Source organism: Apostichopus japonicus, chromosome 20 (assembly GCF_037975245.1).
Source record: "Apostichopus japonicus isolate 1M-3 chromosome 20, ASM3797524v1, whole genome shotgun sequence".
Lineage (NCBI taxonomy): Eukaryota > Metazoa > Echinodermata > Holothuroidea > Aspidochirotida > Stichopodidae > Apostichopus > Apostichopus japonicus.
In genome coordinates, this window is record NC_092580.1 from 2,705,855 (window position 1) to 2,720,504 (window position 14,650).

Below are 14,650 nucleotides of genomic sequence, written 5' to 3' on the forward strand. Positions count from 1 at the left end.
CAAAATTTGCTTGTACGCTTCGCGCTAACAAATGGTCCTGGGTAGTGCCATTTCCAGCGATCTGGGAGGCATTTTCTGCCAACATTTTCTTGTACGCTTCGCGACAACCTATGGTGGCGCTACGCTTAGATAATTTGCCTACAGGCTTCGCCCCTCCCTTGGCAAATTCCTCGCTACGCGCCTGTTCGAATTTGTAAAGCAAACAGCAGATATCACATCATATCAGTGAGCATGAAAATGGCGTTACAGGATGAAAATCCTCAAAACTGTCCGACTTGCCTGAAAAAATAACCAAAAATTTTCGCGCGCGAAGCGCGCTTTCAACGTGTCAATGTCAATATCATATAAGCAAGCATCGGTTATTACATCGCATGCCATCATGTACCGTACGGTCCGTTCAAATTGCGCAGTATACCGCGGGATGCTAATGTAAACAATGACATGTCTCATGTAGATGTATAAAAAGCATGGAGGTCCAATTATGTCAAAAGTTTCTTTTACATTAGTAATGGCGAATTAGGGGCTGCACCCCCGCCGCGCAGTGGCGGAGCGTCCATACGGTCAGGGGGCGGGGAATGCCCCCCCCCCCCTGACGGACTCAAATGGACTGCTGGCGCCTTTTTCAGCTCTTTACCACTTTTTACTTATTCGCGATTATTGACTTTTTTATTGCGCTCTCATCTACTTATTGACATTTGTCACATTTTGTTGGTGTAATTTGGCGATGACACCCTATTCTTCGTTTATCTGCAAATTAGCCAGGCCCTGAAAGGGTCATTTCCGGCGATCTAGGGAGTATCTTTACTCAAAAATTGTCTGAGCGCTACGCGCCAACCAGTGGTGGCGCTCCGCTTAGATAGTGTCGAAAGCACCCCTACAGACCATTCTCGCCCCTCCTGACCAATACCCCTAGCTCCGCCACTGCCACCGCGCCTCCTGCGCCTATGTGTGTAGTGTTCGGTTGAAGGAAATATCTGCTATTTTTTCATTTCCTTCAACCAAGTTTTATAATAGCCGTTATAAGAGGTTTAATATTTGTACACCAATAAATTAACTGTGTCTGAATTTTAGAAAATTTCTGACCAACATTCTGCATCACACTTCCCTCTACTCGTGCAATTTTGACCGGTCAGTTAGGGGTTGAAGGAAGTTTTTCTATATTGGTTGTCCATAGATAAAATTTTGTACAACATTATGGGTATGTTTTGAAGTGAGTTTATTCACGAGAAATGTGAATTTTCAAATTCTGAACAAATTTGGGGCTTAAAACCTTGAAAAGTGGGGCTGACGGGTATTGTGGGCGGCGACGTAGAATCACCTACAAAAGCAAAGACCCACAGGACATGCGATCAGGTCGAACATGATGTGTGCCGGGTTGACAATATTCAAAAAGGTTATGGATGGAAAAAAAAAACTATTACGAAATACTTGGTTCTCAGGCAAAAAGTGTACATCTGGTTGGTCATTTCAAGCCCGAAAAGTGCCGTTTCCGGTGATCTGGGGGGGTATCAAAACAAGAAATTTTCTTGTACGCTGCGCGCCAACCGATGGTGGCGCTCCGCTTAGATAGTAATGCGCGCCCCCCGGGTTAGAAAATCCTGGATACGCGCCTGAGAAAGGTAGCAGTTGGTGCAGGCGATACAATCATCATATATCATAGACGGTGCTTACGTAGCCTAGCCTATCGTTCTCATACTTAACTAAAGACATAACGTTAGGCTTAGTAGTTGTGTAGTACTATGATGGTCAACACATTGGTGTGATGAACTAACTTAAAAATGAGTAGCTTGTTGTCAATTAAGATGAAAAGGTAAAGGAAATAATAAGGAATAGACAATTGGTGCTTTACTGTGTAAAAAGGGCACTGAGATGATCAATGGATATGTACATAAAACATTGTGTCTGTAAAAACAAACGAATAACATAACAGAAAATTAAGGCAGTACTTCCTTCCATCATCTATGTGCATAATTAGCTAATGTGTATTCATAATAAGACTAGAATGAAGGAAGGACTTCCGTAGACTTTAAATATAAGTTATGATCTAGAATGGAACTTACAAACAAACGTCGCATAATTCTGGTCAATTTTTGTAAAAATTAGCACCAAATTGCATACAAAGCACATACGTTTGTAACGCACCAACTCAATTAGCTATCACGAACGGGACTTGTACAACACCAAGTAAGTAGGTGGACTAAAATATACTCTTAATATTTCAGTTTGAAGCTTTGAAATGATTAGGAAGTTCACTTGTTTCTGATACTGAATTCGAAATAAAATGACAAGTATGTTTACATCAAGTACGTCAATGGTAACAACTGCGTCGAGATACTGAACCTATATCTACAGTTTTGGGCACAATCAAAGAAAGTTCTGCAAATTCAACTAATTTACAAATTTACGAAATAACTTGACAATGTAATGTAATCTTACATTAAATTACTTTGGCTAACTTTGGCAAGCTGTCGTTCCCCGTTTTTCCAGTTACCTTTACCGATCATGAAGCTTAAAAAAACTAGTAACAACGCTCTGCAGTGATTGGAAAAAGAAAGCGAAAATGTACTCGTCGCGTGTTCAGAGTTCTACGTCTGGCCACCAAACTGATAAAAGGCTTCACGTGTATGTTTAGTGTTCGGTTTATGTTAGGTTAGCAAAAACAGTCGCCGGTTCAGGGAACTGATTTTGGAGTGTACACTCACTTTTTCAACCCCACACAGAAAGTAAATATAGCGCAACCTTCAGTGTAGATCTAACTATTTACCTATAATTTGTTGCCTGAATGTGCCTCGCATTGCACCATTTCATGTTCAAAATTTTATTTTCATATTTGTTTCTGGGGGAGGACCCCAGATCCGTACACGTGATACTGCTTAAACGAGACCAGAGCAACACCCCATCCTATTTAAAACCAGGATCGGCCCCTGGAAGATACTGGTACAAAGTTGTATGAGTGACCACAATGTCGATGAGTTGCCCAAATTCTAAAAGTCAAGTTCCTCTGGCCAATTGCGACTTGGCAGGCGTTTCAAGCACATACTGTATGCTCAATATAGTTTGCGTACGCAAACGAAAATATTCTTCGCAAAAGTGTGAAGCCCAAGAATCCAATCAGAGAATGATAAACAAGAAATTAATTTTGCACTAATGTATCATGTATACATAAGAGAAACTGTAGGTAAGCAAATCACAACGACATTACTCGGTCATATGACTTCCTTGTCCAATAAGATGATGGAATGAACATAAAAGTGTCGTGTGCAAATACTCCACATAAATCATTCGCAGAAGTGTTAAAACAATAACAAAAATCTGAAATGAACTTCATTAGTATAAGATCTGCTAACAAACAAATAAAACAAACTAAAATTGAAGTGAGAAAGTACAAATTCGAAATAAAGTAATATCCATGAGAGTTAGAAAATGTGGTACGTTTTACAAATCCATTCAAAATTCAAAGAAAACACTCTCCAGAAATTCAAAATGCGGGATATGTTACACGCGATGCAGATCAATCGGTACAGCTGTAGAAATATTGCTAGGACTCAATTTGCGTTTCGTTTTTGACCTGAGGTTATGATATATCAAGACTAAAATACTAACTGCAAGCATCCCCGAAACATAACCAAACTAAGTATAGTGTAGGCTACACTTTAAAGACGCAGTCAACTAACTCTTGTACACAGTTAACTATCGGCGACCTTCTTTATGTATCTCAATTAAAATTCGTTTTGCGTTTAACTTTGAGACACCCAATTCCTTGTTTAATATTTCCACGTCTAAATCATAGAGAAGCGCTCCGTCGACCCTTTCCTTTTCAAAATTCTCTGTTACGTCAGATAAGCCGATACTGCAGAGGAACTTTAACACATCTGCAACCGAACCCTCTTTAAGAGAAGAGGTTACGGGTTCGGGTTTCACGTACACGTGGTTTGACTTGATCTGTTTGTTTAACCGGGCGACTTCCTCCTCTAAGCTCGAAATTTTCAGCAAGTGTTGTCTTCTCTCCTTTTGAAGTTCCTGTAAGACAAAAAAAATTAATGTAGTTGCAAGATCGGAGCATCGTAACAAAGCATTGTTAGGTACCAGAATTTTCAGATTGTGGTGGGGGGGGGGGGGGCTGAGGTGGGGCAAGTGCATGGTTGAGTTCAGGGGCAAGGTTCAGTGCAAACTGCACATGTATATATCAGGGGCACATCAAGGGCACCCCTCTCCTTTTTTCGAAGCCGTCAATGGACATAATACTGACTATTTCTGTTCTGTTCGTTACATATAATTGAATATTGAACCTGATGCGAATGAATTTTTAACCATACCTTTCTTGTTTAAAATGAGTGATATGAAACGGACGAATTTATACTCACCGTAATCTTTGTTCTCAATTCCATCAGATCCTGTGTGAATAGAATACAAGATGTTGGGTGAGATGGATGAGATCTTCGCAACAGATGCTTACTGATTGAAATAAATATTGGAAAACAATATATACCTTCCAGAACCTACTGGTTTCGATATTTACGAGTGACGAGCTTACCTGTCTCCCCACAAGCTCAGCACCTCTTTCTACAGTGCCTAGAATGAACTGGTAACATTTCAATACTGTGCACCCTCTTTGTCCAGACCTCTCCTCCGGTCAATGTCCATCCCTTCTATGAAACCACCTCCCCCTTCCCGAAGTGATCCCTATCACACACCAGGGGCAATCTCGCCTAACCTCTTAGGAGATTCTACCCTCAATCCTTTGGCTTTTGTTCCAACCAGAGAATGAGATTACCTGTACGTCATGTGCAACATAAAATGTATAATACACATTAATAAATACATATATATATACACAGCTATACAACTCAGTAAGTTTAAATGTGCTCAATCGCAAATGGTATAATGACTTATTTTAACCATCTCTATAACCAAACATGCCAAACTTTGACTTGTAACAATATTGTTATTTTTTTTTTGTCTATGACATTATACCACATATGCGGATGGGGTGTCGGTAAGAATGAAAAGCTTACAGTTTTGTCATGTGATGGTGTATGGCTGTTCCTTCGTGGTGCTGGAACGGGCGGGTACTGTACACTATTGTACGTGTCGTCACTGTCAATTAGAAAATGAAAAATTTTGTTTCAATTAATTATTAACCTTACTTTAATTTCATAAATGATGCAAAAAATTTCCAATCATCCCCATCTCTTTGCCGCGAATATAGTCAATATAAGACTTGTCAATTAGCCAGTAACAATTTAGTTTAGGTTGCTTGACAGCATAAGGGGTCAAGAAACTACGCTTGACCCGAGGTTCAGCAAAAAGATATCGTAACAAGAATGCTATAATCGTCGGATGGACAACTAAAAACTCCCCTCCAAACCTACTCACTTTCTGGAAACATCGTAGGTAATTGCATAGTGCAACGGAAAGAATAGTGATGATGATTAACCCCTTTCTATTGATTATCAAGGTAACGGTAAACATGTGTTTACTAACCATACAAAAGTGGAAAGGTTTGAGTTCTTTACCTAAATGATGCGGCTCGCCTTTGTGATGTCGCTGGTTTTCTTGAAACAGCGGGCCTTTTTTTATCACGTGGGAGAGGAGTCGGTGGTGCTGTTCCGACTGTTTCCAGTTGCTTCTCTAACGATTTTATCCGTCGTGTTTGCTCTGCGATAGTGTCATTTTTAGATTTAACCGATCCTTCAGTTAGTCTTGCTGCTAGCTCATACCCTTTTAATAAAGATACAACAAATCCTTTTTTTTCATAAAGAAAAAAAAATGAAAAGATGATGTTTGCCACACATACATAAATCCATCGGAAGATAACATGAAAATTAAAGTGAGTGTCACCCGATTATAAAGAGCAGTTAAAAAATAATTAGAAATCCACTTAAGAAAACTAAAATGGTTTCCTTCATTGATAAAGCAATTCAAACCGGAAAAATTATCTTTATAGAAAATTCAATGAAAACAATACGTATGCACGCCATTGGCTTTTACCGTTCCCAATAACCTCGGTATATTGTAAATATTTATTTTAGCTAAAACAATAAAAAAGATCCCCTGTCATTTCCATAAGAACAAAATGTTATTTGAATTTTGAAAGGTTACAGAGTATACGAACAATTTTCTAGATCACTTCGGTTTAACGAAGACAGCTAATGAAATTATAATAGTAGGTCTACGAAACGACGTATATACAGGGAAATATGTCATTTAGCCTACATAAATCTTAAAATGACCAATCAAATCTTTAGTTAACGTTTAAAACACCTGAGTTTGAAAATTGCAAACATTTTGTGGTTTCTTTTTTTATGGTGTTCCACCCAATGAGGTATCGGTAAGAATGAATAACTTACACTTTGTATAATGCTACAAAATATGTTTACCCTCCAACTGATCATAATAACCTCGTACAGTTAAGAAAGGCATTCTGCAGATATGTTATAGTCTTGAAAGAAGAATCAAAGAGCCATAACAAAGTTTTTCGGAGTAGAACCACCGAAGGACTAACCTTCTTTACTATTCATCCATTCCCGCAGAACACCTAGTAGCGGCTGCGGTATGCCGGTTAGATTGGGAGGGAGCGGCGTCCGGTCAACTTCATATAACCCCAGAGTCCAATTAACTAATGGATATAATTGTGACACGCTGTCCGCAAGGATAGGACTTTGATCGGCGATGTACTCCACCATAACTGTTGAAGTAAGAGGGATAGCATACACTGCCTCAGCCAGGGGAACTGTGGCGATAACCTGGGCTTCGGCTTTGCACTCTTGAAGGGTGAAACAGCAACTCTTATCCTCTGTCTTGCGAACTCTCTGAAGAACAGAAACACAAAGAAGAGCGCCAATTTCGTAAAGTGTATAGCCTGCGAAATGTTTGTCACTCACTTTAAAACATCTTCATGTACAGTTTTATCGTCAAACATCGTTTCGTCTTATGGTGCTTTAAGTGTTCCCTGAAGTTTTTTTTTACTGAGCAATCTAGTCTGTTAACAGCTGAACTGTTATACATTTCGTATTAGTACCGTATTTAAGTGAAGCTGTACATAATACCATATACAATAATGTATAGGTTAAAACGTGTGTACTGTAGAATGATACGATACAACCAAGCTGCAATCATGTAACACCATAATATAGCGATACCATGGTAATAAAACGTCAGCAGTAACATACTGATACCGTAACAGTTTTGAATGCTTGCTTCTCAAAAAACTAACAAGTGTATACTTTTTGGTAGATCGCATAAATATCGATCTCTTTTCTTTTAAAGACAGAACTGGCGAGTCCATTTTATTGACTACAAAACTTCTGCACATAATTTTCTTATCGGATTTAATTGAAGCGGTGTCATTTGAATCTGTGAGAGGAAGTCGGATTGGTAAAGAATAGGGGTGATTATTAATCTTGTCCTATGTTGGTGGTCCCTTGGATTCGCCACCTTTTTCATTTTCCAGTGACAAATAAAATGTGCTTACCAATGGAAGGTCATATTTCTTCATTATTTCTGAGAGATGGAGCGGCTGCTTGGATATCATCGTGGTATACAAAGATGTCATTTTCTCAGAGAAGGCAAACTGTTTTCTTGTTATTGTACTTTTTCCAACAAGGACCTATCATAGAAAAGAAAAGATAAATCCGACCTTCAAAACATTTCTTGGGCATGTATCCCACGATAGACCTATACTTACAAGGTGAGTTGCTCTGCATTGCAACTACGCCCCTCCCCCCCCCCCCAAACTATGCTAAATAAAATGGAAATAAACGACCAAAGAAGATGATTATATAGATATATTTCAATTGAGTTGGAAAATTCAGAACAGTGCAAACAGGATGGATGTGGCATTGGTTGGAACGTAAACCAGGGTCCATGAATACACCATACTCCCTCCCCACTCAACCCAATAACTATCAACCTAAATTATATGTAACATGTCATTAGGTCTTGATCCTAACTATTTATAGGTATACAGCTGAGAGGATGCAGTAAACACTTATCAGTCAAGAAAGCATGTTGTGAATGATCTTACCTTTAGTTGCCCGCGACGTTCGATGTGACTAACGTCAATAATTTCTCCTGCCTCTTGGGATTCGTCTGGGTGACCCGAAGACACTGCAGCGAGAATCCGTAAACGTTTTGGAAGAGGCTTTGATTGGATGACTTCAGCTGTACCTTGAAACACTTTGTCATCGTGATGAGGTTCTGTAAATTAATGAAATTACAAATGATTTACCACTGATGATTCAAACACGTGTGCGTTACATACTATGTAATCTGCATGTAGGGCGATCAGGGGCATAATTTGCTACCTGGTCAGTGACCCCACCAGCGGAGTTGTGGACTTGGAACAAGGGGGAATCAGAGAGAAAATTTGACATTAATTCGACGTCTGCTTTATTTGTTGGTAAGACAAATATGTACCAAATAAAGATTCGGTTTGGGCTGTATTATTTTCTCTGAAAGATATAGTGAAGTACAATGTCCAGTATTTTACAGAAAGACAAAAATGATCACTATAGATTAGATGCCAAAATTCATGATCAAAAATCCAAATATTTGGCCCTGTTGCAAAAGTGTCTACATAAGGTTTGAGGCTAAGCACAACCTTTTTAAAAGAGTTGTTCGTAATATGAGCAACTTTACTTGTAATTACTTGTATTGTCAACTCGACACCAATTGATGCAAGCAACTCCTCATTATTTTTTGTCCAGCTGTTGTGGTTGAAAATGTGACTGGTTTAAATGTTTCGTTTCTTTCAGAAAGAAATGTTAAGGCAATACCAAGTGAAATTATGTCTTCATATACGGTTTCAGTCACATATACCATCACGTTTGATGGGACGGATTATCATAAAAATATCAATATCATAAAAATATCAAAATTTTTGTTGTTGTGATTGGCAGTGATAGTACGGTCATTCTGTACTAGCAGATATACCAGCCATTATAGTTGATGGACACAATGTATGGCTTGTAGTAAAGTTGCATAGCACTGTTTATTCAAAGCCACATTGGAGCATATAACGTGACAGAGACAGAAAACTATCAAGTTATTTGTCCAGGTAATCTTAAAGATAACTACACTCTGCCTTCTTACACTATCAGTATGAGCGATGCTAAGGTGGTTGTGTTGAGACACTGTATATATATACAAGAAGAACGGTAGGTGTTACCCTAATTTATGAGTTGTCTGTGATCATAAAAAAGAGCCTGACGTAAAAGTTTAAAGATGCAGTATATGAAATGTACATGCAAATTTTCTACCCATGCAAGTAGCCAAGAGTAGATATGCTGTAGATCATCTGCATGTCCTTGGGCAGTATTAATGCAGTGCATTTGGCGTACTGTAGATGAATGGGCTGTTACATTTATTGCTAAAATATAACCATGTTGTCCAGTACTATAATTCTATGGGGAGTGTAGGAAAAGATGTATCCAGCCTCTCTCTCACTTATATTGTATTTGTTATATGTTTCCTCTAATGCAGATAGTTGCTCATAAATTGATAAAATGTACAGAGTGAGAGTAATGTTGTCACCAAAGTACATTCAGAAAGTGTCCCTTGTGCACCATCCAGAGTCTGTTGAAACCTTTGAAAGAAATGTTAAGCCTTGAAGGTAGTTTCACTTTGCAATATGCTGATCCAGACTTTGATGGTGAAAATGGTGAATCTGACAAATGCAAATATGATTGACCAGCGACAAGTGCATCATTCCAATTGATGTACACTCGCTCACGGTCAGTGCTATCAGAGTAGTACACCCTCACTGCCATCTGTCAGTTCAGGCCATACTGAGACAAATATACTGAGACAAAGGTCTTGGACAGACGTTTTTGAGTTACCTAAAGTATGACTAGGGCTTGAACTAAACACTATTATGTGCAAAACTAGCTTACAGGCTTGTACAGTTAGCCACTCTTTGCTAAATCAACTCTTTGCATAGAAAACTTGATAATTATAACCAGTGTAATTTGAATTAATCCGTCTGGATTTACACAAACTCAGTTCTCAAATGTGTTTGCTTCAAGTTCGCTTTGGGTTGACAATGTGATAACTTCATCTGCTAATATGTCGAGAACCACATGTAGATAGGAACTGAACGCAACTTTCCCATTGCATAATGCTTATATTAAGTTCCTTTTTAACATATCAAAAGCGATATTTTAGCTTATACCCTTTTATTAAAAGAGTTTTGTTTGTCTTAATGTTAGGAGAGAAGGTTGTCTGAGTTCTCAAACGTTTCCTTTGTTTTAGTGGAAAAACACTTAACTTCTTCAGTAACAAGCCATCAATATATCCTTGAGAGAAAGGACCCCCTTTCGTTTTCGTAGCATTGTAAAGAAATAGTTCGCTAAACCTTGATGTTTGGTTTGGATTCAGTTTTCCATTCTGATGTTAAGCAACAACAAGAGCAGTTTATTTGAACCATCGAAAGTACAAACTATGTCATTGACACATTTTTCTTTTTTTAATGTTTCCACCAACAAAATTATGTGGTACATTTTATGTATTTGATGGTTTCCATGTCCTTGTTAAAGTACATTGTCATTGGTTCAAAAGTTAGAAAATAAAGTTGTGTTGTTAACGGAGCAATATCTAGTTGTCTTTGATTAAATTGGTCTACTAAAATCTGTTGATATAACTCAAAAGTGTTGAGGTAACCCGCAGCCTAGAATATGCTAAGTAGAGTCAACTTAAATATTCCAAGTTAACTCTAAAATTAATTGGTATTGGGGTGAACCTAAATTAGTCTTGTTAGTTTAAAGAGGAAAAGACGTGCTTTATCACCTCTAAACTTTTAGTAACCATAACTTGTCCAGCTTTTTCTCAAGAAAAAAAATTGATGAAGATTGAGTTTGACTTTGGTGATATCTGTTGCCATTATAACTTATGAGCAAACCAGTACTGTCAAATCTTACTTGAGGTGTGTCTGGGTTAGTGGAGTGAACTTTAAACGTTAATTAATTTGGCAGCGGGTTATCTCGACGTTTTCAAGTTATCTTGACATGTTGCGTTTGACAGTGCATGACTGACTGTATGATAATGTGTTGTTATATTGTTCCCGTTGTTTGTTGACCTTTGTTAATCTTTTATAGGCGAATCTAATATATTCACATATATACTAGATGCGTATTTGCTGGAGACTGCACAACAAATGAACTTAAGTATACTCTGTGTTAATCTGTACTTGGTATTAGATAAGGTTTACCGTAATGTATTCCGAGGGGGGAATCTTGTATAATTTCTTCCCCAATCACCATTCCCAATCACAAACTCTTTTGTGATTTGATGACGATTCACATTATATGAATAGTATGGCCTTGCAGGGAGGTGTTAGAGGTGTGATAGAGATAACTGTCAAAAGAAACTTTCCAAACAGCTAAGAAAAATATGATTTCATTTTTGAGATGTCACAGATTTAATGTTCGTTCACGCAAGACTGAATAATTGATCAAGTCAAATATGACATCTTCGAGGCAAATGTGGTTCAACTTTTTTTTTTTTTTTAATTTATTTATTTATTACACCTCCCTGGGCATACACACTTCTCATAGTAGTTGAAACCTACAATGTTGAATATATCTTACTCATCTAGTCTTTATTTGACCCACTATCTTCCATCCATTCCCCATCCCCATGAAACTTTAGCCAGTTAGTCTGCAACTCCCTTTATCACAAAGATGTTAATGATAAGTTGACACTATGTGCATGAGAGTCATTCCCATTCATCATCGTACTGGAGATAGACCCCAAGATTTTGGTTGTTGCTTTTATGTATATCTCTGATATGGAAATGAACGTTTGTAGGCAAACCTTCCGAGTGGGGAAATAATATACTGGGTGGGCATTTTCCCACCCAGTTAGTGTGTTATTTATACTTCCCAGGAGACAATGTCTCACTGATTGAATCCATTAACGCCAAGGAAAACGTAAGCCAATTTGGTGCACTGTCCGTCGTGTACTGTAAATTACCTTCCCACTAAACCCTATCCCTAATACCCCATAACATATCCCTTACACCCCGTAACACACCCGTAACACCCCATAACGCATCCCTAATAATACATCCATTACAGCCCCTGCATGCATCAGAAGAAACGTGCGGCTATGAAATTAACTTGAACATTACCTCTTGGCAAAACATCATACAGTTGTCGTGCATAGAGCGGTAGAACAATTTCCTTCCCATCTTTATCTGTAACGAAGACCTTCTTCGGTCTAATGATGAAATGTAACGTGAGTGTCCTTCCTCTCCTTACTACTTTGGTATCTCTCCTTTCGTCTAGTACTAACTCTTCTTTAAGTCTAACGAAGAAAGGAAGTTGCCGCTTGGACAACACCTCAGTTAATGGAGTATGGTAGACAGCGTTAAGTTCTTCCCCCGTTGGGACGAACTTTAAATCAACTTTCCTGACTTTCATCTGGCCAATCAGACGTGTATCTCTATGCTGCAAGATTTCGCTGTAGTACTCCGGTTCCGTGGAGCGAGTAGTGTCCCTACGCCGCGACATTCTGTCGAATGAAAACCACACTTTGATGAGAAATCAAGATATTTATCGACTGCAGTCCTTAAAAGCACCCACATTTGTACATCTATATCACAATGTTAACTGTTGTCTCAATAATGGTGTATAGCGTATAGTTCCGTCTTATGGCAAGATTTCCCATTATGTTTCGGCGCGATACTCAAAACAACCTTTATACATATATACATACACACAACACTCAATACATACGTGATTACAAACCAAATCAACATGTAATGGCAACGTTTGCAAAATACATAACTCTATATACGTTCACGATATGATTACTACTGGGGAAACCTGTCTTTGGCATGTAATTATAATGGCATTGCATATACATACAAAACTAAGAAAGTTTTTACCATTCACACACACACACATACATAGATGGATATTTTCAAATAGGTCGTGGCTGCACACAGCGTCCCAAATTACGGCCCAATAGGCCCTAAAGATGTGGGACGATTGGTCAGATACCTTGATGAGGTCCAGGACCTTCTGGTCGAACCAGTTTATCAAGGTTCGGTCCTTTGAGGACCCAGAAATTGTAAGTTCAATAGCGTTTTTTACAAAAATGGCTAGGCTAGGCCTAACGTTATGCCAACGTTAGGCTGTATTTGTAGAAAGTAAACAAAAGTAAACAACATTTGTACTAATAAATCAGTCATAACTCTGTCAATCCTCAACAGATTTCAGAAAATAAGGTATCATCTGAAAGAGCAGCCCCAGAAGAACCTTTATCATACAATTTGAAGTCAATTTTGAAGTCCGTAGTGATTTTATTGTATTTTGGTGTTTTCCAATTAAAATTAAATTGCGACCTAATTTGCATATTATAATTTGCATATATTTGGAATTTTTTATAAAATTATCATTCCAAATATTGTTCCCTATTGATCTAAATCAACTTCCTAATAGAGAAGTTGTCCCTAACCTTTATAGCCAGCCCTAACAAGATAAGTGCCCCCAGACCCTAATTGTTTTCCCACCCCCAATGCAGTAAAGGGTTAAGCAAGTTATCAGTTACTGTCATCGTTTGTTCTGCATGCCTTTATATGAAAGAGCATAATTTAAAGTACTAATGGTGTGAAAATAGGGAGGATCGAAGGTGATATAAGCCATTTTAGAAAATCTTTGGTTAAATGTTGATATTACTCCGAGCGAGCAGATGGAAGGGTGGGGGTTCAGTATGCTAAACTTGCTCCTCTTCTAGCTCAAAATTTAAACGGTCATGATGTGGAAGTTTGCAAATGCCATGATAGGCCAAGATCTTAGTTATCATGTGGTGGGTAGGATATACCAGCTGAAATGGTTTGGCAATGTATGCTTTATTCATGTACCCCTCTTGTAGTTTTTTATTTATTTGATTTAGAAAGAAAGTAAATTGCACGATCCTTGGCTAATCTGCTGCATCAAGGTACGCACTGCCAGTCCAAGTACATATACAGCGCCAACAGAGCGCCGGTTGGAATAACCGGTTGCAAGAATTTCAACCAGTATTTACTTCCCATGCGGTTTACCGTGCTCAAATTTGGTTAAGACTTTCACATCCAGTGTGTAAATTTTAACCAGTTACATTGTTTAATATGTTTTAAAATTTCAACCCGTAGTAAATCAAACGACCCCCGACTTATAGCCTACCAATACATTACAGGACCTTGTACTCTCACTACGAGGAATCTATGTACATATCATAAGTACGTGGTTCAATGTGTGATTTCTGTGGTAATCGACTTACTCCTGGCCTTACAGCGATTGTTTTACTTTGGGGATACCCAGTTTCTGTTAATTGAATCAAGTTAACGATCCAGCAAAGCTAAATAAATCAATTTTCAATGAGTTTTCTTGTCGGAGGGAGGCTTCGAAAACAGTATTTCCCAATCACTGAAAATACAAAGAATGACACTGCAGGACACGGTCAGTGACCTACTGTTTCAAAATAATTGGTATAGAAAGGTAGCAGTTGGTGAAGGCGATACGATCATCATATATCATAGACGGTGCTTACGTAGCCTAGCCTATCGTTCTCATACTTAACTAAAGACATAACGTTAGGCTTAGTAGTTGTGTAGTACTATGATGGTCAACACATTGGTGTGATGAACTAACTTAAAAATGAGTAGCTT

The 14,650-nt window shown here is 38.3% G+C and overlaps 1 protein-coding gene across 1 annotated transcript; it reads right to left on the reverse strand.

The window, feature by feature from the left end:
• Positions 1 to 1,604: 1,604 nt before the first annotated feature.
• On the reverse strand, positions 1,605 to 14,602 carry LOC139961105 (uncharacterized). Its single transcript, XM_071960001.1, has 8 exons — positions 12,128 to 14,602; positions 8,027 to 8,199; positions 7,475 to 7,609; positions 6,506 to 6,812; positions 5,517 to 5,721; positions 5,016 to 5,097; positions 4,365 to 4,394; positions 1,605 to 4,020 (listed from the first exon to the last, which is right to left on the reverse strand). The coding sequence occupies exons 1-8, from the start codon at positions 12,507 to 12,509 to the stop codon at positions 3,691 to 3,693; spliced, it is 1,644 nt and encodes a 547-aa protein (XP_071816102.1). The 5' UTR covers positions 12,510 to 14,602; the 3' UTR covers positions 1,605 to 3,690.
• Between the last annotated feature and the right edge of the window lie 48 nt (positions 14,603 to 14,650).

What these genes read in the sequence shown, in the direction of transcription:
- LOC139961105 (XM_071960001.1), bottom strand. Translation starts at nt 12,509, where the DNA reads ATGTCGCGGCGTAGGGACACTACTCGCTCCACGGAACCGGAGTACTAC. An exon ending in CACCATCACATGACAAAACT is followed by an intron (nt 4,395 to 5,015) that starts GTAAGCTTTTCA and finishes CTATTCACACAG; the next exon opens with GATCTGATGGAATTGAGAAC. An exon ending in AATTGAGAACAAAGATTACG is followed by an intron (nt 4,021 to 4,364) that starts GTGAGTATAAAT and finishes TTTGTCTTACAG; the next exon opens with GAACTTCAAAAGGAGAGAAG.